The sequence below is a fragment of the Mycteria americana genome, chromosome 3, assembly GCF_035582795.1.
Source record: "Mycteria americana isolate JAX WOST 10 ecotype Jacksonville Zoo and Gardens chromosome 3, USCA_MyAme_1.0, whole genome shotgun sequence".
NCBI classification, from domain to species: Eukaryota; Metazoa; Chordata; class Aves; order Ciconiiformes; family Ciconiidae; genus Mycteria; species Mycteria americana.
In genome coordinates, this window is record NC_134367.1 from 20,448,310 (window position 1) to 20,473,171 (window position 24,862).

Genomic DNA, 24,862 nt, shown 5'->3' on the forward strand with positions numbered 1-24,862 from the left:
CACGTCAGCTGTCAGGGCACAGCAAGGACCAGCCGGTCCATGAGGGATGGCGAAGCAGGAGCCGAGCAGGATAACAAGGCAGGTGGGAGCATCACCTTCCACCAAGGAGCCAGGATGCGGAGTGGCAAATCCCGTGAAGCGGCGATCGGGGTCAGACGTCGTCCAGTGCTCTGCCGGGACACCCACAGCGACGCAGGGCTCTCACTGGCAGTGCAGCTCCCCTTGGACTCAGCCAGCTAAATGCTTTACCTTTGCCAAGTCATCTCCTAGAAGGGGGACGCACGTCTGGCCCTGACATCAGTAATACAACAACACAGCCTTCGCAGCTAAAGGTGTGGAATGTAGTTGAATGAAATATGCATTTATGAGAAGAAGTCATTCAAGAGCATGCATGGGTGACTATATTAAAAAAGCCCTGTTATTGTTGCCTTCTTAAAATGCACCAATATGCCCCTTAATTAAGAATAAAATAAATAAGGGCTATGGGGAAATATTTATGAGGAAAAATCATCCATCAAAAGTAAAGGAGATAAGAACAGTCTGGGAAACCTCAGTGCATGCTCGCCAGACAGACGTGTTCCAAAGGCTCCCGTAGAGCCACACAAGATGAGTAATGATATTACAATGCAGGTTTTAATGCACATGGAAAATACCCCAAATAAAACTAACTTATCATGTGATTTTTCCCTAAAACAATAGCTCCAGATTCCGCTGAGAGTAATGGAAATCTTACCATGCACGTCAGCAGGCTTCGTGCAGGCTGAGCGCTACATACAACATTGATTTCTGCCTCCAGCAAAGGTCCACCTATGGGGGCCAGCAACTGGAGGATGAAAGAAATGATGAAGGGCTCATTCATTTCCAATCCCTCCATCATTTCTTGCCCAGTTCCTCGCAGGCACAAATATCAGATATGCAGTCTTTGCTCCTTGCAGGACAGCTAGCGACCTTACACACTAGCCTTGTTCCCCTTGCCCAAATGGTGAAATAAGGACTGTTGCAGCCTTATGCAGAATGTACAGGGTTCTGATGATACAACTGATGTCCTTTCTATCTCGTATATCAAAAATGTATCCTAAAGAACACGAAAACTGGGGGAAATAAATGTTTTTTCCATTGCCTTTATTTTTCATCTTAAATTTTAATAGAAACTGGGACTCCTTAAATGCTCTACACATCAAGGCAATCTTTATAAACATGGTGTGACTTGCAGCTAAAATAGGAGCATCTGGCATCTGAAAAAGCTTCCCACCTCCTCAAAAGGCCTCTCTTCATGTTTCTGAGGAAATCGAACATTACAACAGAGACTTGCAAAACCTGGGTGAAAAATAAACAGTTAGCAACTTCAGCACATACATAATGAGGGAGCTCCAGATATCTGCAACTCAGATTTGGACTGTTTTAATATAGCTGCAATGATCTGACAAAAGTATGTTGGAAATTTAAATGGTTTCTGAGGATTTGTACAGCAGGCAGGAAACAATCATGATATTCAAAAGGCGCTATTCTAAACAAACCAACTGCTCCACTGGAATTGTTAGCTCCCTGCAAATTCTGTAAAGAGTCTTTGAATATTAGTGTAGAACCATATTCACATTATTTAATAGATTTCAATATACAGTTGGAAGGACACCTAAAATATAGGTATCATACCTACCTTCATTAGAAAGAAAGTAAAGCAATCAAAGGACTGTTCGTTCCTTAGAGTGATGGCTCTGGAGCTGGGCTGATAATTCAAATACTCTAAGAATTTGCTACTGATCTTCAAAATTAATAGCAAACATATATATATATATATATAATGGATTCAAATTCACAGAGTAAATATAGCAAGCAAAATTGTTTGTTTTCTTAGGTATATAATAATAGCATCGCATCAAATATTGTCAGGCTCTGTGGATATGAACGGAATTGTATGGTCATTGATTGTTTATATACCATGGCACTGTACAGTTGATATGAGTTGGTCTTGCCTTGCTGTAGGGAAATCTCTGGGACCACATGCCACATCCACTGTGGATATCCTGTAGATGAATCTCCCGTAATGATCAGATATGTATTTTGATTACTATGTTGTACGAAAGATCATTTCTCCTTAAAAATCATCTTAAAACACTGTGCAAGGTATTCCTGAAAAAATACAGTCAGAGATTTTGCAGTCATCTTTCTATGCCTAACAGCAAGATAAGATGTCACGCAACTGGCTCTTAGGAAGATCCAAAGTAATTCATCATTTCCTTTGTGAAATTATGTTGCTGTTTTTTTAAATATACATCTCATTTTCCATCACATGCAATTGTAAATTGGGTACATAAATTATTTGTGCAAAATCACTTATTTCTGCTATATACATAATCAGGAAAATTTTGGAAACTTTTCCTGCTTTTCAGGGGGTCATCCTTACAATCTGAGTAAACATGGAAGCTGTTTTCCTACCAAAAGGAACTACTAGCTAAACAACTGTTTTTATGAGATTCATTGTCTACTTATGAAGCCTGCCTTAAATTGTGGCAGGCTGGTATTCTGTTTGTTTTGTAACAAGATGCACCAAGATCACCTTATACAAATGTGAAATGTGTTTACTTTAAGAAATAATTTGGGGCCTGAAATAGTTCATGCACTGAATCATTCTCAACTAAAGAATGCAGAAAACCAAAATCTTACTTTTACCTTTAGCCAACCCCAAAACACCCATCTGGCAGGGATCCCTCTTTCAGTACTAAATTATAAGAACTTTGTCCTTCCTCCGCACTAAAACTCAGTTTACTTAAGTGCCTCCTTGTCAAACATCTGTGAAGAGTTTAATAAAGAAACCTTACAAAATTGGTAGGACTCCTGATTTGTTGGTTTGCTTTGGCTGTTTTTCAAAAAAAAGTTGTAACACCTTCACATCCAAAAAACTTACAGTAATATTTGTGCTTATTAACTGGAGTATACAAAATATCTGCCTCGTTGCTGAAATATCCCTGTGGCACTACAAGCAATTAACATTTATAACTACAAATTTTGCTAAGATAAAAGAATATCAGGAATCTACTTCTTCAGAAATAATCATTCTAACAACTAGAGGCCAAATTCTGCCTTCCCCTACAGTCATGCAATCACATTTGTTAACTGTTGTGAGGGCAGAATTTAGCCCCAAACCACATTTTTATCTAAATACATATATTTTCCTACAGAAAAAACAAGCTATGTCTTATCACTGCTCTTCCCTTCTGAAGGGTAAATACTGATATTTGAAATACCTAAATTGTATTTACAGCTGTACAACACTGATGCCACATACTTGCAAAATATCACTTGTACTCTATAAACATGGAGTAACTTGTACAATCGGCTTAAAAACTTTTCTTAAAATAAAGAAAGAGCAGACAAGCTTAGACATTTTCTTTGTCAAATTCACACACAAAATACATGGTAATATGACACGCGACATCATTCCACCCTCCAGACGCCACCATCTCCACACAGTCCTCCTCGTCATAAGCATTGTTGGGCTCCCCACTGCGCCATTTGTTGAAGGTCTGCATGGGCGATCGGTCAGAATAGACAAAATTTCCCTCTTTCTCTAGGTCGTTAATCCCAATGAAAACTCTGGTGAGCCCGGCTTGGTTGATGTACGAGGCGATCAGATTGTTGGCAGTCTCGTCCTTGGGCATGCTCAGCGTCCCTCCTCTTCCGTGGCAGTAGAGCTGGGCTTCCTTGTATCTTTTCTCTTCCTTCACCAGCAGATATATCTTATTATCTGTCTCACGCACACCAGCAACAGCTGCGGGGGAGGGCAGTGCTGAAAAGTGAGCACTCGCATTTCTATAAACCAACTTACTGTACACCCCAAAATAGCTTCACAAATCAGATGCGGGACGGTGACGCTCTCTACGAGCAATTACACCGGTAAAACGAGGCAACAAGAAAGGACAATATTTATATGAAATTAACCTACCATTTTTTATGAATTTTAGTTCCGTTGTCAGCTGGGCCACTTGGATATCCATTTCACCTATAGCCTTCCTTAGCTGGCTGCACTCACAGGGGATGCCTGTGAAATGATACAGATACACCAAAATCAAAAAGCTATCTAATTTCAATAATTATCTGAACAATTTTATGAAAAGGCCCAGCGGGGCAGCCCTGGAGAGAGCTGTCTTGCAAATAACAGACAGAAACCTAGAGCCTTTGCTACCCTGCACCATCGTATGGCTCTCATGAGTGCCTGGGCCTATCCAGAACAGTTCAGTTCACTTTTCACGAAGCTTCAGCCCTGCATGATTAGTGCTAACCTAAACACAGACAGATATTCCCTGAAAATAAAACCCAGAATTTTTTTTAACTGAAAACATTTGTCAAAATTTCCCATTTTGAGTAAAATTATTCTCTTCACTCTTCTCCAAAGAGCACTTTTTCCACAGCAAAAATCTGCACAGCACCTTGTTCGCCTGTTCCTCATGAGGAACATAAAACACAGCAGATCCAAAAGGCTAATATTCCAACCATGTAATGCACATAATTATCTGCAAAATGTAGTTCTGTACTTTTGAAAGTACAGAATTTACAGTTCTTCTTCCAATAAAATAAGACAATAGAAAACCATCTATTAACCCAAATTTATATTGGTTTGACAAAGATAATCTGAATACTAAAAGGATAATTGTTACATCTATGAGCTAAAAACTCAAAACAAGGATCAATTACAGTTTCCAGTTCTGTGTGTAATTATTCAAATATGCATTTGACTACCCAGTAATTCAGCTTAGGTGTCTGTGTCAGTCTAAGCACAGGGTACTTACACTGCAAAACTGTGCTTGATGACTAGGTACATGGTACTCTGGCTCAAGAATGAGAGTGACAAATTATGTTCTCATGAGAAAACTAGTTGGTGCACCTCTGGTGCACCCTGCCAGGAAGGGACAAATTGGGTAAAATCTGAATCTGCCACTTTTGTAAGGCTTACACTTCGTATTCCAGGCTTTCGCCTTTTTCTCTGGAAGATCTGTATTCCTGGTAATCTCCTGCTCCTGTAACAATAATCCATGGAGGGGCAGGAGCTTCCAACGTGCTCATTTGTGTTGGCTGGAAGCCAGAGTGGGATATGCAGAGATGTCCCTTTGCACTGGTGATGAACGATCTGGACAATTGCACTTCAGTTCCCACTAGTCTTCTGGCATGATCACGCATCTGAGGAGCTCCGAGACATTGTTTCAACAAATACACTACAAGTCCAGCAACTACTGCAGCTTCAATAATTTTAAGTAATTTGAAAATATTACAGTGAAATATTACAGTGTCTATACAAATATTTAATTTTTCATTATTTCCCCCAGTATGTAAACAGACATGTATTTTTGGTGATGATGCATGCATTTTGTAAAAATCCTTCACATACACAAGGTGTGTCATGGATTACCTGGGTCACCATTAGGACCTGGTGGTCCTATGTCACCATTATCTCCTTTTTCACCTAAAGACATGAAAAAGAATATAAATTTAAGGCAGTTTTTTTGGTCAACAGTTCATTTAGCACTATTTAGCACATTTTTTCTCTAGTAACATTCAAATGTGGAAAGTAGAAATATGTCCAAGCAAAAATAAAGATTTTTCTGTCCTAGTCATTCCACAACAAAGACCAACCAAAGCTATGAAACTTGAACACAAAAGAATATGTACCAATATCCATTTTTTGACATTCATGAACTTCACAGAACCAGTAAGTTCAGGTGTTGTAGAGGGAAAAGGGCTGGATATGCTACACTGGTGCCTAAATCTAGATTCATAATCCAGATGCTTAAGTAAACATTGGTCCAAATGACTTAACCAAAGTCACATAGAGCCCATGGAGTAGGCAAGATTCGAATTCAAGTCTTCTGGCTCTTAAAAGTCTGCCAAAATACAGTGCATCTTCCCATCTGCTTCTCTTAACTGTCCACCCTTGTGTGATGGTGCACAAAGTTCTTTATTTAGCCTTAAACCAGGATTCTCACCCTGGTAAATATACAGCTGTCAGAGCAAAAGGTAACTGGTTGAGAGACCTCAGTCATCTGGCTGACTATGGTGTGAGAAACTCCCTATTATGGTAAACTCTGAGACTTGTTAACCTTTTCAAGGTTTCAAGGTAAGACTTTTCAAGACCCTAAACTTTTCTCAAACATAAATGATCACAGATTTTTCATCTGAAACACAAATGGAGAAACAATTGAACCAAGCATACCTTTTGAACCAATAGGACCAATTTTTCCATGCCGTCCCATGCTGCCTTTCTGTCCTTTGTCTCCCATTTCTCCTATACATAACAGAAAGACGAAAGACACAAAGTAGCAATGTAGTTGGATTCATTCAGATTCTAGCATGCTTGCAACATCAGTTTTTATAATGAGCAAAAACACACTATATCCCCAGTGTTCATTGAACTCCAGAGGTACAGCTCACTCTTTGTGAAGAACTTGCGTATAACAACCTAGACAGTGATTTAATCTTTGCAAAGCAATTGACATTAATGAGGCATGCAGATGTAAATGAAAACGGATCTTGGCTGAGAGCCACCGGAAAAGCTCTTGCAAACTTCTCTCAGATGATCATGCCAGAATTATGTTGAAAATGAGGGGAGATTGCATTCAAACGTGGATCAGTGGATTAAAATTATCATGGAGTCGAGAATCACAGAATCGTATAGGTTGGAAAAGACCTTTAAGATCATCAAGTCCAACAGTCAACCTAACACTATCAAATCCACCACTATACCATGTCCCTAAGCACCTCATCCAAACATCTTTTAAATACCTCCAGGGATGGCGACGCAACCACTTCCCTGGGCAGCCGGTTCCAAGGCTTGAGAACCCTTTCAGTGAAGAAAAATTTCCTAATATCCAGTCTAAACCTCCTCTGGCGCAACTTGAGGCCATTTCCTCTCGTCCTATGACTTGTTACTTGGGAGAAGAGACCAACCCCCACCTCTCTACAACCTCCTTTCAGGTAGTTGTAGAGAGCGATGAGGTCTCCCCTCAGCCTCCTTTTCTCCAGGCTAAACAACCCCAGTTCCCTCAGCCGCTCCTCATCAGACTTCTGCTCCAGACCCTTCACCAGCTTCGTTGCCCTTCTCTGGACACACTCCAGCACCTCCATGTCTCTCTTGTAGTGAGGGGCCCAAAACTGAACACAGTATTCCAGGTGTGGCCTCACCAGTGCCAAGTACAGGGGGAACAATCTTCCCTAGTCCTGCTGGCCACGCTGTTTTTGATACAAGCCAGGATGCCATTGGCCTTCTTGGCCACCTGGGCACACTGCTGGCTCATATTCAGCCGGCTGTCAACCAACACCCCCAGGTCCTTCTCTGCTGGGCAGCTTTCCAGCCACTCTTCCCCAAGCCTGTAGCGTTGCATGGGGAGAAGACCTAAAGGATCCAAGCACAACTGACAGTTTCATCTAATACAGTAGCTCCACTGTAACTGAGGGCTGAATCTGGGCTTAATGGCTTATTTATACAATACAAAAACTGTGTAAGCAGTCACATCCTCATTCTTTGCTTTTGCATTTGAAGATTACATTAATGAAAAATGAAAATTAATGGAAATCGTACATAGACATATATACATATACGGACACATACACAGACACATACACACGTTCATACAAAGGCTGACTCAAACCAGCAATGTTGAATGTTACTAATTTTAAAGACAGTTCTACAGAATACTTCAAAGTGCAGCTGTAGCAAAGGAGCTGCTAAAAAGTCATTTTCCTGAGCTGTGTTTTTACAAATAAAAGGCAACTATCCACCTCTTAAGGTCAATTGAAATTGTTAACAAATCTGCATGAACCAGCCACTGTCACCTATCTGTGTCCATGAGGCATACCCAGAAATCTAATGTAAGACAGCTTGATTCACTTACTTTGTCTGACTTTGACCTCTTTTCTATTAGTTGTACTTTCCTGTGTGATGCAAAGTGAATATTAGAATGGCTTCAGGGGAAACAGAATTTGCACTGGAACAGGCAGTTTCTTTGCCATCACTGTCTTCACAAACCAAGCTGAAGCACTGTTACTAATAAAATGTGTGCCACAGTCCACGTATTGATGTCATTGACCTGAGCTCCTCCAGAGCTCAAATAAAACAGATAAAACATGCCTGTTACATCATACATTTTTTCTGGATGGCATTTCTCAAAAATTATGAATAATAATCATCTTAATAGTGTGAATCTGAGAGAAGAACTTTAGCCTATAATAGCAAAGCCTTATTCAACCCCATGTCTACAGAGCTTATCTACAAGTTTAGGGGATCAGCAGTTGAAATTAGTAAGCACTAGTCACCTCATAGAGTAAATACAGGAGGCTTACACATGACTTAAGGTTTTGGCTTAAACCAAGCTGTTTTTAGTTAATAAACTCTACGTAGTCTAAGCTTGTCAGATTATTATTTCTAAATGATACTTTGATTCTGGCATTGGTTTAGAGAGGATTCTCTGATTTGTTTTAGGTAGACTTTCTGAGACCTATGAAATGAGACCTGTCATTTTGTTACACTTGCTCTGTAGTGAATGTGGCAGAGTTTGTCTGATGCTGCAGTTCCTATGGCCCGAGGAGCCTCAGGAAATAATACTGCATCTCAGTCTACATTGGTGATACCCTTTTCTGGGTGCAACACCTGAGCAAATCAATGCTCTGCCATCAGATTGAGGCCTCTCTGTATCATGATTTCAAGGAGAAATGTGGTCTGGAGGCAGCACAGCTGTACAGCTATGTCATATAAGATAGGTTTCCCACTGCACCACACAATATTAATGGAGAGTGGGTATGGAGGGACTACAGGGACAAGAAGCCAAACGCCGTCTGAGGGTCCCATCCTGCAGAAACCCAAGACCGAGACTGCTTTAGGAAATACTGGCACCGTTTTTTCAATGATTGTTGAAAAAATTGTTTCTTTGCTCAAAGCACCATCTGTTATGCACTGTCTGGCTACACAGGAGCAAGGAATCAATAAGACAAGTTAAGAGGAAAATCTGCCACAGGGATCCAGCAACTGAACTTGTGTAAGTTGTCACAGCTCAGCCTCAGTTGTGGATCTATGACACCTGAAGAACTGTTGCCCTCTGTTGTTACTGCAACTGGACAGACAGTCACATATTTCCTCTATATATTTTTAAAAGCTGGATAATTTTATGACCCATTTCATCATTACCTTCAACTTAAAAGTGTAATCAGTAACAACTTTCAGAATATAAACTGATCACCACTGGGCTAAGAGATGTCCTCTGTATTACTCCATGAAGTCTCAAGCAACTGTCGCTTGATGGCATGAGTCAGGAAGAAATAATTTCCTCTGAACTGAGAGAAGCCAAAGTGTATGGCTTGTGGTCTAATTAATTACTGGCAAATCCTACAATCAATGATTTTCCTTTATTTCCAACAAGGATCAAATTCAGTCACTACTGGACATGGACTCAATTAGGAAATTTTACCAGAAACCAAAAATATTTTTCTCTTATGCTATATATTCCTACTGGAAGAATGGAAGTAATCCACTTAGCCAGCTGAAGATCTACTTTCTGGAATATAGCTTCACTTTCAGAAGAGATTCATGGCTTGCCTTAAAGATGCAATCCGTTGTGCTGTGCAGGTTATAAAGATACTGATGCTACCATTAGATATTAATCCAATATAGATAGTATATTGAGAGGGTATTTCCTTGAAAATCTCTAAAGTATCAGCTTGTAATGAGTTTATCAAGTTGCTCTGAAAGTGACCTTTCTTGCTTTGGATATTTATGAATTGGGATTACTGTAACAGATTGTTAGATGTTTGAATACTTTCTCTTTTCAGGCTGCTACACCTGAAATGAAATAAACACATAGATCTAACGCATAAATAAAATATAAGATGACTTCACTTTCTTGCTCATAAATACTGCCCAGAAAACGAACTACTACTCAGTAATAGCCAGTAAAAGCTACGTGATCTGCTCAGAAGTGAAAGTGTTTTATCTCAAACAATGAAGACATACATTAAGTCTCCTGTGCTCATTAAAAGAACTGTTTGGATTTGGTTTTCTCTTACAGTGACTAACCCCTGCTTCTACTCCAGGGGCTTGCTTATTCTGCTGCTTCTGCAGAATAAATCACAAGGTTTCAAGAGAGACCCATCTGCCTTAAGGGTTTCAAAAGTTTTAATACCTTTTGTAAAGTCCTTTTTAGTGGCCCTATGATTGCCAAAAATGCAGTCTAAAGAGTCTTAATGAAATCAGGAAGTGAGAGCTGGAAAAAAATGAGGACAATGAAAGAAATTAAGTCTCCATAGACCAAAAGTAGGAAATCTAACAGAAAGTTTGAATGGAGAATATGAAGCAAGTCATCTGTCATCTTTCAGATGAAGGTGGTATATACTGGAACCAATTATAGAAGACTTAAAGGATTTTGGAAGGAACTGAAGAGAAGGAAACTCTAAATGATCTTCTTGGTGGCCTTTTCAGGCCCACAAACAAGAGAAGAAATAAAATACAGAAGATGAATGGTGGGCTGCACAACCAGTGAAAAATGGGCTTTGGCTCTGTGCAACACTATAGATGGGGATCTTCATACAGTATGGCCAATCTCTTCAGACGGAATTAATTGGAACAGACAAGAAGGTATAAAACTACTTAAAAAAAGAAAAAGGTGTCAAAAAGACAAATCCAGCAGAAACACAAACTCACCATGTCACAGACAAATTGAGTTGAATTGTGTCAAAGGCAAGAGAGCAGTAGTTTACTTCCCAAACTTAAGGATTTGAAGACAAATCAGATAGAAATTCTTCATGATTTGACATAGCAGATATCACGGACACCTACCTAAAAATGAAAGTAGAAGTGTACCAAACCAGACCAAAGGCCACTTGACTCTAGTGCCATCTTTGACAGCAATCTGCAGAGGATACTCAGAAAAAGAATGTAAGATACAGACCAAGCTTACAATGCCTTTCCCCCAGTATACCTCCTTAGTCTTGCAGCAGTCAGTATTTCCAAGGCAAACATTTAGCCTGCCTTGAATAAGAAAAGTATTTTTAAAGAATATAATGATGTTATGGTATGGTAGTAATCTACATTCGGGACAGTTAACTTTTAAAACTATTGGCAACTGGAAATCAGAAAATTCTGAATACACCAATAGACTATGGTATTGCTTTACGCCAAATAATCTGAATTATCCACACCATTGCAGGTTGGTGATCGGCTAAGGAACAGTGGTTACAACACAGTTACATCTTAGATGAACAAACAGTGGATAATCCCAGGTGGCATTTTATGTAGTTGGGGCAAATTAATTTCACCCAGCATTAGCCACCTGAAAGTTAGGTTTTTAGTCTAAGCTATTTAACTAAGCTCCCTTGGTAGGCAATGGAGAAATAAATACCTCTCAGCAGTGATCCATCCGACTCATGTTAGACAGGTATCTTAATGACAAAGTGAAACTTTGAAAGCTTTGCATAACAAACAGGGAAAAAAAAAAGAGGAAACTATTATCAATCCATGCGGACTAGAAATCAGAAAGGCTAGAAAATTTGCAAAGGAAACTAAAGATAGTAAGAAAAAATGCAATCTAGGAAGGCAGCAGAAAAGTTTAAAGGATTTTAAAGTACATTCAAAACAAAAGAAATGGAAATAGTATGATCCATTCCTGAATGGGGGAGTTTATATTCAGATGCATACAAACACAAATAACTGCACTTATGAAACACATATCTTGCCAGAATTATATTACCAACATAACGCCAAGCTTGTTCAGACGAGCGGTTCCTCTAGCCCCACACGCTGATTCCCACAGTGGCAGCAAGAGGTGCAATATAGGGAGGTCACGCAACCCCAGCCACTCTCTGCAGTCCACTGCAGATGGAGTTGCTGAATCAGTGCCCCAGCGGTTTCAGTGAGTGCCTCCTAGTTCAGGTATGATGGGATCGGGTGAATAGCAAGTCGCCTCACTCACTGCTTTTGTGATTCTGTAACCTCGATCATATCCTCCTCAGACTCCTCTGTACAGATGGAAGAGTCTCAACCTTTCCACCTTCTCCTTACGAGGCAGCTCCTCCATCTTCTTCACATTTCTGGTGCCCCTCTCTAATCTCTCATCTCCTTCTTGAGAGACAGAGGCCAGAACCACACTCATGTCAGGTGCATGTCAGGCTTTTATGTAGAGCAAAGTCAGCTGCAAAAATGAGCTTCCTGCTTTGTCCTTGGTATCTTTTCTGATAATGGACAGCATTTTGTTGGCTTTGGGGCTGCTGCTAATGATTTCAGAGCAGTTCTCAAGTTTTAAGTGACAGTTCTGGTTTTTGGCATCAAGTAAGTATGGATTAAATTATGTACCCTTAATGTCCCTAGGCAATACAGTTATTTACACTGAAGCCCATCTGCCATCTTCTTGTCCACTCAGTTTAGCACATATTTTCTCAAAATCCTGTTGAGTTCAGGTGGAACTGAAAGACAGTTTTGAACCAGATACCCACTTTGTGAATCCACAACTGTCAATGTCAGGACTTTTATATGGAATCCTGCCTGCAGCGCTCCTCAGTGAGCAATAAATTCATGTAAAAGTTGACTCAGAAATTTAAAGGATTGATTGATTACATATTAATGAGCAATCAGTAATACTAAAATATAAATTAAGATATTATTACCTCTCTTTAGAATTTGATTATATAAATGACTGAGCACTCTGGCTCCAATCCAGTTAAATTAATGAGTCTTCTCTCAGACTTAAGAGGCTCTGTCTGTACTGGTAAACTAAATGCTTGGGACTGTTCCCTGGCAGTGGGAACCAGGTGGCCGAGAATGGTACACTCCACGATATTCAATTGTCTTACTCTTCAAACCAGCATAATCACTTGCAAGCTGTTCATTGTGTTAGCTCCCAAAATGTGCCCAAGAATTGTCTGGGAAAGTGTTTGCTGGCACAAGATGAAACCATGCCAGGGACTGTGTTAACACTGCAAAGGTAGAGACAGACATTTGAGTTCCATGCCCAAGAATGGTATGTGACTCTGCTTCACATACCAGTATAAACTAAGATGCATAAAGGGTGAAATTAAAATACTAAAATAATGTTTTTTCAAATGGTTATGGCTCTAAGAAAAATTGTAGAATCATAGAACCATTGGGTTGGAAGGGACCTTTAAAGGTCATCTAGTCCAACCCCCCCTGCAATGAGCAGGGACATCTTCAACTAGATCGGGTTGCTCAGAACCCCCTTTGCAACGTAAAATGTCTTGAAAAACACATTTTTAATGTGCTGTGCCTTTGATTATGCATTCCAACAGTAAATTCACCCTCTCCTCCTTATTTTGATTGCCATAAGCAGAATACATGCTACTCTGGGAATACTCACAGTATTGTATTGTTATTGAAATATCTCTGTGGAATTTGCATACATGGAAGTTTCAGCTTCACAGATAAGATCATGACTCAGTGAAATAATTGAGTTCACTCTCAATGTGGGAGTGAGCAGTAGAGCAATCAGGGCAGGTGGGGAAAGTTACATCTATTAACTTCACACCCCAAAACTTGCACTGCAGTACACTCTACTTTTGTCTGAATCAGCCATTTTACTTGATCCAGCACTCTATGCTTTACATAAGGCCAACACAGTTTTATATTCTGCTGACATGCTATGCATCACAATTGACCTATACAATTAATTAAGAGCAATGAGGAAAGTAAGTGGAATTTAACCTTAATCAGTGCCCAAAGACATCAGGATGTCTGATGTCACCCTGAAACATCAGGACACTCAGAACCAGATTTATTTCCAGTAAGCACCAGAAAGTTTTAATATTTATCAGTTTCTGAACGACCAAAGTCTGAAAATATCATGAGGAAAGGATATGATAAAAACATTTGCAGCACTTTTGAACCCCGAGATGTTTGTTTCAGGTCAAATATACCATAAGAAAACCATTTCTTTTGTATGTTATTTATTCACTAATTACTATATACCTAAGGAGTTCAAAGAAACTAAGTACATTTTCTTAGGATGAACTTGCCTGAGAAATGAAACAAAGAAAGGGGATATTTAAAAAAAAAAATATTACTGTGATTCTGATAATGTAAATTAACACCAAAAGTAGAAAACTCTAAAAATGTTGCAGAAGAATTACAGTTCTTCCTCATGTAAACCATCACTTACTCAAATAGCAGAAAAATACACTGAAATTTAGCAGTTTCCATCAACAGAAGGAGCCAAATATTAGCCCAAGACAACAATTATCAGGCTTCAATAGAAATACGGGAGGTCAAACATGTTACCACAGTGACTGCAGTTTAACAGGCTACTGCACAGAAACAGAGCTGCTGTGATCACCTATGTGTGCTCTTAGAAAGGAGCAAATGCAAAGTGACACAACAATTTTATCCATCTTTCATTATTCACTCAGCTATGTGTTATGTTCCTGGACCACAGGTCTAAGCTTTACACCCGCTGAGGAATTTAAAGGACATCAGTGGCGTATGCCCATCAAGAGATCAAAAGCAGAGCAAAAAAGCAAAGCCAATAGCAGGGCATGAACAGATATTAGGTAATCTGTCCAGGAAAAAGGTGATGAACTGGTTATTTCTGAGATCAACATAGTGAACAAATTATCAGCCTCCAAATGATGCTCAGTTCTTAACCCTCCATAAATAAGATGAACCACCAAATAGGAAAAAGACATCCGTGTGTTGGATATTTCAGTGTTAGCAGCTCACATGAGTTTTCCCAATAATATTGTCATATTTTATTTTTGCCTCAAAGTTCCAGCTTCTGGATAACAAACAGGAAAACCCTTGGACTGCTGAAAGAGAATATACAGTTGAGCCACTCTTCAGCTTGAGAGACTAGAAAAGTACTCAGGCATGAGCTTAACTTCAGGTTTAGGCACTACTGTCTGACTCCACTGTCTGTGGAGGTTAACCAGAGACTGAAAGGTCAGGAGACTGAAAGTTTTTTCTAGGTCAAGGCTGGATGTCCTTCTGTGTCCTCTCCATATGGTAGAAATTACATCTGTGAAATCTGTTTGCTTATCCAGTCAACACTGTGACACTCAGAAAACATGTTGGATATAGTACCACGATGAAATCTGGCATCATATTGTCCAAATTATTTTTAAGGTAACAATTTAGTTTTCTTTGAAGAAGCATTTGTGGAAAGCAGTTGATAAAGACAAATATCTACAAAATGTACAGCATTAATGAAAAGATGAGTTAATTAGAATTCATTTTAAACAGGAGCTTGTTTGTAGAAATGTCTTACTATGCTAAAATAAAGCTGTTTACCAAATATTCCAAGAACATACACATGTCAAGTCAAATCTGGATGCACAAAGGAAAGCAGAAAAAATATATTGCTAGAGAAGCAGCAAGAAATTTTGCCTGCGCTTAACCTGAAAGCACTGGCTGGAAAAATACCGATATAGTATGCATTAATATCCAGTTTTCTTTCACTTATTTTCTGTTTCAAGTAGTCAAGTTTCTTGCAGTGAATTTTCACTTCAGTGTTTCTTCTTTCAGTTTCATCAGAATTTTGGACTTTTGGAGGTATGGGAAACTGGGAAATTACCATTGTTATCAATCAAGCACTCCTTATGAGAATGATTTTCCAAATAAATGCAATTTTACAGGATAAAATATATTAATGAAATGTTACGTCATGGATTGGCCTAACTGAAAAAGAGTACATCCATTTCTCTGACGGTGCAAAACATTTTGAATTGATTTGACAAAATGCCAAGCTAGAGAAATATGCACGATGGGAGAGGCTCTCAAGCTCCCCATGAGAAAGCAGTATGACCAGGTGCCCATCTCAAACACTTGTACAAAATTTATCAAAGCCTGAGAAACAAACAGGAGGAACTGGGAGTCCATTTAATGACATCAATCATGCGGGTATGATGGGAGAGCCAGAACAACAGGAGCGATGCAGTGGATGGATATTGGCTCTTTAGGAAGGTCATGCAGGGAAGACAAGGCAAGAGTTATGCTCTGCACAGTGGACACCTTGAATGCATGGAGCTTTGCTTCATAACAGGCGACTGGTCTGTTGAAAGTATGTAAGTCAGATTTAGAGGGGAGGCCAGCAAGGTGAATGTCATGCTGGGCATCCATTACAGACTGTCTTGTCAAGAAGTGGGGCTGGATGTGAGAATTCTTTTAACAATTGTAAGAAGCTCGATAATTGGAGACTAGCTACTTCAGCATCTTCTGGGAGAGCAGCACCATGAGGAGCAATTAATCCAGAAAGTAAGTCAGGGACAATTATCTAATGCAGGTACTGGGTTTCCAGCTACAGATGGTAGTCTCCTAGACCTGTTATTCACATACCCTCTGGTTGTGGATACGATAGTCAACAGCAGCCTTGGCTGCAGTGACCATGACTGCCTTCATGAGATGTCAGTGTTCAAGATCCTGAGGGAAGTGAGGAAGGCAAGCATCAGGATAAAAGCCCTGGTCTTCTGGACTTCAGCTTGTTCTGGGAACTGGTAGGCAGGATCCTACTGGAGACTGCCATGAAGTGCAGAGGGGCCCAGGAAGAGCTTCTCAGTCTTAAGGAACAATTTCCATAAAGCATAAGAATTATCCATTGCAATGTGCAGGAAAATGAGCAGATATGGCAGAAGGCCAGCTTGGCTGAACAGAGAACTGTTGACTGAGACCAAATGCAGAAAAGAAGCATGCAAGAGGTGGGTAGTGGGACAGGCTACCAAAGGGTAATATAGAAGTATTCCCCGGGCATGCAGGAACGCCAAAGTTCACTTGGCTAGGTGTATGAAGGACAACATGAAAGACAGTACAGGTAAGGCAGGAGCAAAAAAGAGACCAAGGATAACATGGGCACTCTGCTCAGGAGGAAGGCAACCTAGTGACAAAGGACACAGGAAAGGCTAAGGTACTTAGTGCTTTCTTTGCCTTGGTCTTTACTGGCAAGGTTTGCTCTCTGGCCTCTCAGTTCTTCATGTCTGGTAGCAAAGATTTGGGGATGACATGTTCCTCATGGTAGAGGATGACTGAGTTAGGGACTACTTCACCTGGATGTAAACAGGTCCATGGCACTAGCCAGAAGGCACTCAAGGGTGCTGAGAGGGCTGGCTGATGCTGTTGCAAGGCTGCCAAAGCCTAATCAGCAGCTGATAATGAGTGCCATTCCTCAGGAACCAGTCCTTCATCAGTGACAGGGAGGAAGAAGTGGAAGGATCCCCTGTGAGTCTGCAAGAAACTCCATGCTGGCAGGAGTGGTTGGTGCGCTGGAGGGCAGCGCTGCCAGTCAGGAGGAGCTCGACAAGCTGCAGGAATGTGTTGACAGGATTATCATGAGTTCAGCCAGACGCTAAGTTCCTCACCTGCAATGCATTGATGAAGGCTGGCCAATGGCTGGCTAAAAAACTCCTTTGCACAAAAGGACCCAGAGATTTTTGGGCCCTCATACAAGAGAAGCAAACTGGAGTCCAGCTGAGGAAGATGGTTTTATTTAGCCTGGAGCAGAGAAAGGTAAGGTGGGACCTAATTGCAGTCTTCCACTACCTACAAGTGGTTTGTAGAGAAGATGCAGCCTTCTCTTCTCAGAGACACACAGCGAAAGGACAAGAGGTAACAATCACAAGTCACAACAAGAAAAATTTCAGTTGCCCCTAAGGAAAAGGTCTTTCACAATGACACTGGTGAACAAACCTATCAAAAAGGATGTGGAATTTCCATCCTTGGAGATTTTCAAAAGTCTACTGGACAAGACCATGAGCAACCTTATCTAAATTTGAAGTCTGCCCTGTTTTAAGCAGGAGATTGGACTAGATAAGCTCTTTATGACCTTTTAACCTAAATTATTCTGTGGTACTTCAACTTCTCTTCATGCTGCATTACCTTACAAGAGTTGAAATTTTAGTTTCCAATATTTTTTATAAGAGTCATCCTTGAAGGGCACATCTCCATAAGGGAAATACACCGACTGAACACACAACTACCCCATGAGAGTTATAAATTTTTCAATAAATGGTAGAGGGAAGAGCTTTAGCTATGGATTTTTGTCCCAGGGAAAACTGCAGGTATCTGACTCCCATAATTGCCCAAAAGAACTACATAACGGATCATGCATCATCATAAGGAAGTGTAAATTACCACTGCGATTGCTTTGAAAGGAAGCTTGTAAATTCATCTTAGTAAAAACTAACTCACTCCATTGTTCTGATGACAGGAATGTCAAATGCTTAATTTGACAATATTGAAATAAAAGGTTTTGACTACTCCTAATGTGAATTTTTCAGAATGTGCATCTCCTGGAAAACTTATGAAGGTCAAATTTCCTCCTTGCTTCAGGAGAAAAACAAATGTGAAAAGACAGAATTTCCTGCAAGACATAAATGCCACTTTTCTCTCAGCTGTATAACTGAATACTGTTGAGCACCATTCCTCTCAAGAGCTCCAAATATTTTGAACTACAACGCAAACAGTGTTACCACCATCTTTCCATAAATATTACTGAACTGTGACCCAAGAAATGTGGAATCACTCATGGCCATCTCTGCCAATTATGGTTTACTGCCTTCCCTCATTGGTTTTAATTAAGGTATTGCGAGTGTTCACACTTACAAACAAAAGGAAACAAGGAAATTGAGCCTCATGATTTTTTCCCTCTGATCTAATATGAGGTCTGCATTTGCAGAAGGCAAATTATGAAGACGACATTATGTCTATGACATTATATCTTTCTTCACAGAGAACTTTCTAAAAAATCAATATTTTTTTTTTTCCAAAATGAATCTTTTTGACCAGAAAGCGATAGTTAGTCTACAAATGAGTGCATACAGTTGTACTGGTTTTGGCTCAGATAGAGTTAATTTTCTTCACAGTAGCTGGTATGGGGCTATGTTTTGGACTTGTGCTGAAAACAGTGTTGATAACACAGGGATGTTTTAGTTACTGCTGAGCAGTGCTTACACAGTGTCAAGGCCTTTTCTGCTCCTCACCCCACCCCACCAGCAAGGAGGCTGGGGGTGCACAAGGAGTTGGGAGGGGACACGGCTGGGACAGCTGACCCCAACTGACCAAAGGGCTATTCCATACCATATGGCGTCATGCTCAGCATATAAAGCTGGGGAAGAAGAAGGAAGGGGGCACATTCGGAGTGATGGCATTTTGTCTTCCCAAGTCACCATTACGCATGATGGAGCCCTGCTTTCCTGGAGATGGCTGAACACCTGCCTGCCATGGGAAGGAGTGAATGAATTCCTTGCTTTGCTTTGCTTGCGTGTGTGGCTTTTGCTTTACCTATTAGACTGTCTTTATCTCAACCCACGAGTTTTCTCACTTTTACTCTTCCGATTCTCTCCCCCATCCCAGTGGGGCAGGGTGAGCCAGCGGCTGGGCTGAGCTGCCTACCGGGGTTAAAACACAGCAACAGTACATGAAAATGCCCAAGGATGATTTATTCACCCAGCAAAGGGAGAGGATCCCCACCATCATCGCCTCACAAGAAAAGGCAGCATTTGGTCAGGAATGACTTTCAAAACGTCTTCTTTAATGAAATTACCTTTTTCTCCTGGAGGCCCAACTCTGCCTGGACGACCTGGAGCACCCTTCTCCCCCTTTTCTCCAGCCTCCCCTGTTGATACAAAACGAAACAAAAAGAAGAATCATATTAAACCAGGACTATTTTCTGTTGGTGGCAGTGACAAGACTGCCATTCTCCCCACCTACTATAAATAAAAACCTACTATAGCAAGAGGTGAAAAAAATAAAAGCAGATAGGATCTGACTTAACAGCTTTCCTTGATGCACGGAGAACAGAGTTTCCTGCAATTGGCATAGACACTGACAAAACCCCAGTCAATACATTACTGAAGTCTCATACAATGGGTCTAGTTTTGTGGATGTTACTCATATCATCAACCTCCAAAAAGCCCAACAGCACAATTCACTTAAGTAGAAGCTTCAGAATTAAGCCCCAACTTAGCACATAAACTTCTAGGTCTGTGTTCAACAAACATTTCCTGAGTATGTGCTAAGGACATGCTTAAGTCTCAAATGAAAATGGCTTAACTATTATCTCAAATTAAAAAAAAAAAAAAGAGAAAAAAAGAAAAAATGTATGCCATTTACAGATTAAGGATGGATCAGGCCTATAAGAAGGCATTGGTACATCCCTCATTTAGAGGATCATTTTTACGCATGAAAGAGTATCCCCTAATCCATAGTCTCAATTATATACTGTGCCTTTTAATCTCTGGGGTACGAACCACTGTGTACTTACACGCACATGGCTCATTATTATATTCAGCATATTTAAACATCAGTTTCTGTAAATGTTTGCCTCCCTGGTGCCTTTCATTGGAAATTTGGGGATGCTTACCTTGTTTCACCCCCTACTATTGTACTACTATCGTAGTTTGCCACTGACATAAAATTAAAATCTCTTAAACAAATAGAAGTTTAAAGAATGATTTACATAGCCACCTTTACAAAAAAGATTTATATGAAGGACAAGAAAGCTCTACGGCTTCACAGAAAAGAAAATGCCAGGATCTAAAAGCCAGAGCGGAGCTAGCACAACACACCTGGTGCCCCAGCGCTGCATTTCATTTCTAGAGAGGAGAGCGAGCACCAGCTGCTCCCCAGGAGGCTGAAGGGAGCACGGTAGCAGGAAAGTCAATGGTTATCACGTACCCCTCAAGCTCTGCTCTCTGGCATAGCTGGCAGCTGTGGTTCAGAGAGGGACATAGAGATGACATGTAAAAACAAGCCAAAACATGGTACGTTTCAAATATGCAGCCTCCAGCTCTCTCTCTCTCCTTATTGCAGACATAGGTGGCTGTGAGCTGAACTCGGCCTCCATCTGTTATATTTTCCTTCTTCAGGCTGCCAGCAGGCTCCAGACCACCTTCCCTGCCTTCAGACATGCAAAAATAGGCCATTCTCTGACCTTAATGAGGACAAACTTCACATAATCCCAAGTGAATAATATTGTTAGTATGAAACAGGCTATTATTTGGCACATTTGGGAACGTCACTTTTTTATTGTCAGGTAACCAATAGGCTTTGTATGATTGCCTTTCCCCCCTCAGGGCTGGTTATGAGTTCTTTGCTTCCCAAAGATAAATCCTGACAATGACTTTTTCCTGCTCTCTGGAGGCCGAGAGCAGGCTATTACAGCCTATTGCTTTACACGTTCTTCAGAGTGAAAGCTGTGCATTAGGGATCAATAAAATAGATCACTCTTGCTTCAGGCCATTACACTTGCCTGCATTTATTCCTATAATAAGATGACACTGCATTCCTTAGTGTGGGTGTTTAAGAAACTTTCCCTGGGAGGAGATTACCCCATTAAGGCCCGGCTACAGACCACTCTGTATTTTTTGTTATCAGCTGTTTTAAGTGGCAAGACCTTGGCCAGTTCAGCTTTGCCAGGCTTAAGTCTCTGTTTTTGCTCTATGCACCCTAAGCACTACGCAAGTGAGGAAGCAAAGCCTGTGCAGGCGTCGTGGGCAACAAAACAGTTTTCTGTCAAGGAATTTCAATCAGTTTAATTTATCACCAATTAACACTAACTTTTAACTTTTGATTCCTGAATTAGGAAGAAAAAACAAACAAATGAACTTAGAGAAAGACACCTCCGCTCCCCACTTCTCTTCTCCAGCCTGTGCCACACATTACACCCAGTCCTTTTGGAGCAGAAGGCTGGGGTCAGTGCGTTGTGGTCCCTACCCAGTTGCTCCGGCGTCGCCTCCTGCGCCAGCCACAGATGCCTTTGCAGTTGTACCTCCTGCTCAGTCTCCTCTCCATCCCTTCCCGGGTGGCTCTTTGCTCCAGCCCCACTGCATGAAAACGTACCTTCTTCCTCAGTGCAGTGCAGCTCTTGCCGACACCGCTGAGACGGGGCAAGACATGCTCAGCGGTGCTCCACAGCGTTGTGATGCCCCACACCCCCAAAAGAAATTTAGCCCTGGTACCGAACTGAGCTGCAGCAGGATCGCAGGTATCAGGTACAACCCGGACACTGCTACAAGCTTCTCCTGTCATCTCTGAGAGTGATCTTTCATAATTCAAACAATATATCTTACCATTGCTGTCAATTTACCTCCTTTTGTGAATTCTTTGGGACAGAATTTGTCTCTGATTATGTTTGCATCCTGCCTACCTTGAGCTGTACCATCTACTGTAATGAAAACAGCACGCCAAATATTAACTACATGAGCTATTAAGCATTCCTTGGCTGGTGATAACTCTCTTCCATTACTCATATTCCCTGTGTGAGTAGACACATCAAGTGTGGGCATAAAAAAATTGGGTTTATTTTATTTATGTAGCATCAACTTTTTTATGTATTTTATGCCATTGAGACTATTAAGACAATTCCTGAAGGGAGACAAAACAAGGTGACAAACTGAGAATTTAAACTTTGAAGGATTGTTCCATGTTATTTTTTTCTCCACAATAGTAGTAACTTCAATCTCATGGGCCTATCAAAAGGAACAGGACTTTAGGAAGAATATGAGTGAGCAATGTAGTGAGGCTTCATCATCCATCCCTTCTTCACACACAACACACTTTTCCCATTATTAATATCGTCAGCTGTCTAAAATACGGATCAGTCTGCTGTCTGGATTCTCAGAGCCACGGTATTTTTCCCTTCCGCATTTCATCTTATTCCTTTATACTGTCGAGGTTATAGAAAAAAAAAGAAAAAAAGAAAAAAAAAATCAGTCCCTAAGACCTAAGCTTCTGACCTTAAACTCATTTGTGCCTTTTTCTATTCTTGGTGTCTTTACTGGCTTTCTTCATCTTCCATTTCCACCTCCATTCTCATCTCATCCCCCTTCCAATTCCTCCTTTTATTCTGTGGGGTCCTAATAGGCTTTGTGTCTTTTTTTTTTTTTTTTTTTTTTTAAGTTTCTAGACTCTCCACTCAGTTTCATTCTTTGTGCTCTTCTTTTCTCCTTTCCCTTTATTTCTCCCTGTTCTTCTAAAACGTGTCCATTTATGCTCCCCCACTTTCGGGTACTTTTCCCTGGTGTCTCTCCTTTGCCACGCCATTTGGGCTCCGCTTTCTGCACCACCTCTTAGGCTTAACCCTCTCCTCCTATTTTTTCCCTTTCACACATCCCACGCTCTCCCTCATTTCTTCCACTTCTTCCCTGTACCTATTTTTCCCAAATCCTGACAGGCTTGTGCCCAGCAGTGGTGCAGGGCTCTGTTCCTCCAGCACTGGAGATGTTGCTGGCAGCCCAGCAGTGGAGAAGATGGGGCAGATCTAAAAGCCGCAGCGAGCAAATCCCACTGCATGGGAGCTGAAATTTGGGCACGTGGCCACATATATGCTCAGTTTAGAGGGAGCCTTGGCCACCAAAATGGGTTGGAGTTGTGCCAGTGGGGGACAGCAGTATCTCATTACCAATTCTCTGAGCCAGTCCCCTGACAGCGTAGCTGGAGCATTGATAGCTTTTTAGGGATTCCACATTAACTAGGGCTGTATCAGGCCATTTTGTGCTTGACTGAATTTGTACATCAATCTCTCTCACTTTTGCAAGGCTTACATCTCATGAAGCGGAGTGAAATCATTAACACATCATGGCTTTCAGATCCCTCTGTTGTTTCCTGGCTTAGGATTGCCTTCTGACAAAGGGCCAGGGTCCCGCACTGTTTTTACGTTTTAAAAAACTCTGCTGCATATAATAATAATAACAGTCCTTTCATAAAAATGGTAATCACAGATGTTAATTTTGACTGAGTAGACAAATAAGGAAACTAAGGCAAAGTAGTTACAAAACTTGTCAAAGCCTGTCAACTTCTTTGAAATGAAAAAATCATTTCAAAGCTTTGGTCCCCAGTGCTGTGAGGTCTGACCATTTGACTGATCTTCTCTGTAACTTCAGACAACATATATTTAACTTGATTGTGCTCTTCTCTGTGAGTCACATCAACAGCACTATCTTATGCCTATTTCACAGCAAATATATCAAACAAATGAAACAACTTCACTCAAGGCTTAGTCAAACCTCAGAAGACCTGGATATAGTGCTGTTCTTTCTAACTAGAACATCTGCAGAAGGTGTAAATATTATTAAGATTTCAAAGGCCATTTATTGAAGTAAAATAAAAAAATACAGATTTTGGTTCAGTTCAGGCATCCAAAGCTGCACCTATAATAATAATAAACAAAACAGGAGAGGCTTTTTGGTCCTGAAGCCAATTGGCCAAGCACAACCCACATCCCTACAGCCCAATTCTCTTGCTTCCAGCACAGGGCAGCCACATGCAAACTGGGCAATGTCTGGAGAGAGCAGTTTACACTACAGCCAAACCTGCGGCCAGGCTGCGCTTGCAATTTAACTATATGAACAATTGCAGGACAGAACTGAGCCTTGCCCTCACCCATCAACTAACCAGCACAGAGCCTGCAGTCCATAATACGGTCCTCAGGCAACTGGGTGAAGCCCAGGTTCCCACTAGATAACGTTAGTGGCATCAATATTGTTAGGTGAGTTTTGTAATACTACAATGCATAACTACCAGAAAAATTGGAAGATTAGTTGTGCAGTTCTTAAACAATGCATTTTTTTAATCGTTAATGATAAACTGGTGGTTTTCATGGGTTTGTTTGTCCTTAGTTGACAGGTATTTCCCCATGCTCACAGGTGTTACACTCCAGTAGAAATACCATAGCCTCCATAACGAGAATTACTGTTATTGACTAAACAGGGCTAGGATTTCACACCCTAATGGATGCTGTTGCTTTAAAATGCTAATTCTTCCCAGCTGTTGATTTCCTATCTAAGGCACTTTAATACATTTTTTGCTACGAAAAGATCAATAATTTATTATGCCATCTTTTTTGGCAATAGTTTGGGGCATATTTTGTAAAAATGTTGCTTTTGTTGACAGAAA

At 40.7% G+C, this 24,862-nt stretch overlaps 1 protein-coding gene across 1 annotated transcript in view; it reads right to left on the minus strand.

Annotated features, from left to right (window-relative positions):
- Positions 1-796: 796 nt before the first annotated feature.
- COLEC11 (collectin subfamily member 11) overlaps positions 797-24,862 on the minus strand; it is a 41,960-nt gene continuing 17,894 nt past the window's right edge. The window contains exons 3-7 of the mRNA XM_075497266.1: positions 19,512-19,583; positions 6,206-6,277; positions 5,405-5,458; positions 3,944-4,039; positions 797-3,769 (exon numbers count right to left, since the gene is read on the minus strand). Coding sequence (XP_075353381.1) covers positions 3,378-3,769; positions 3,944-4,039; positions 5,405-5,458; positions 6,206-6,277; positions 19,512-19,583 — 686 coding nt within the window. The 3' untranslated portion in view covers positions 797-3,377. The remainder of the gene's footprint in view (positions 3,770-3,943; positions 4,040-5,404; positions 5,459-6,205; positions 6,278-19,511; positions 19,584-24,862) is intronic.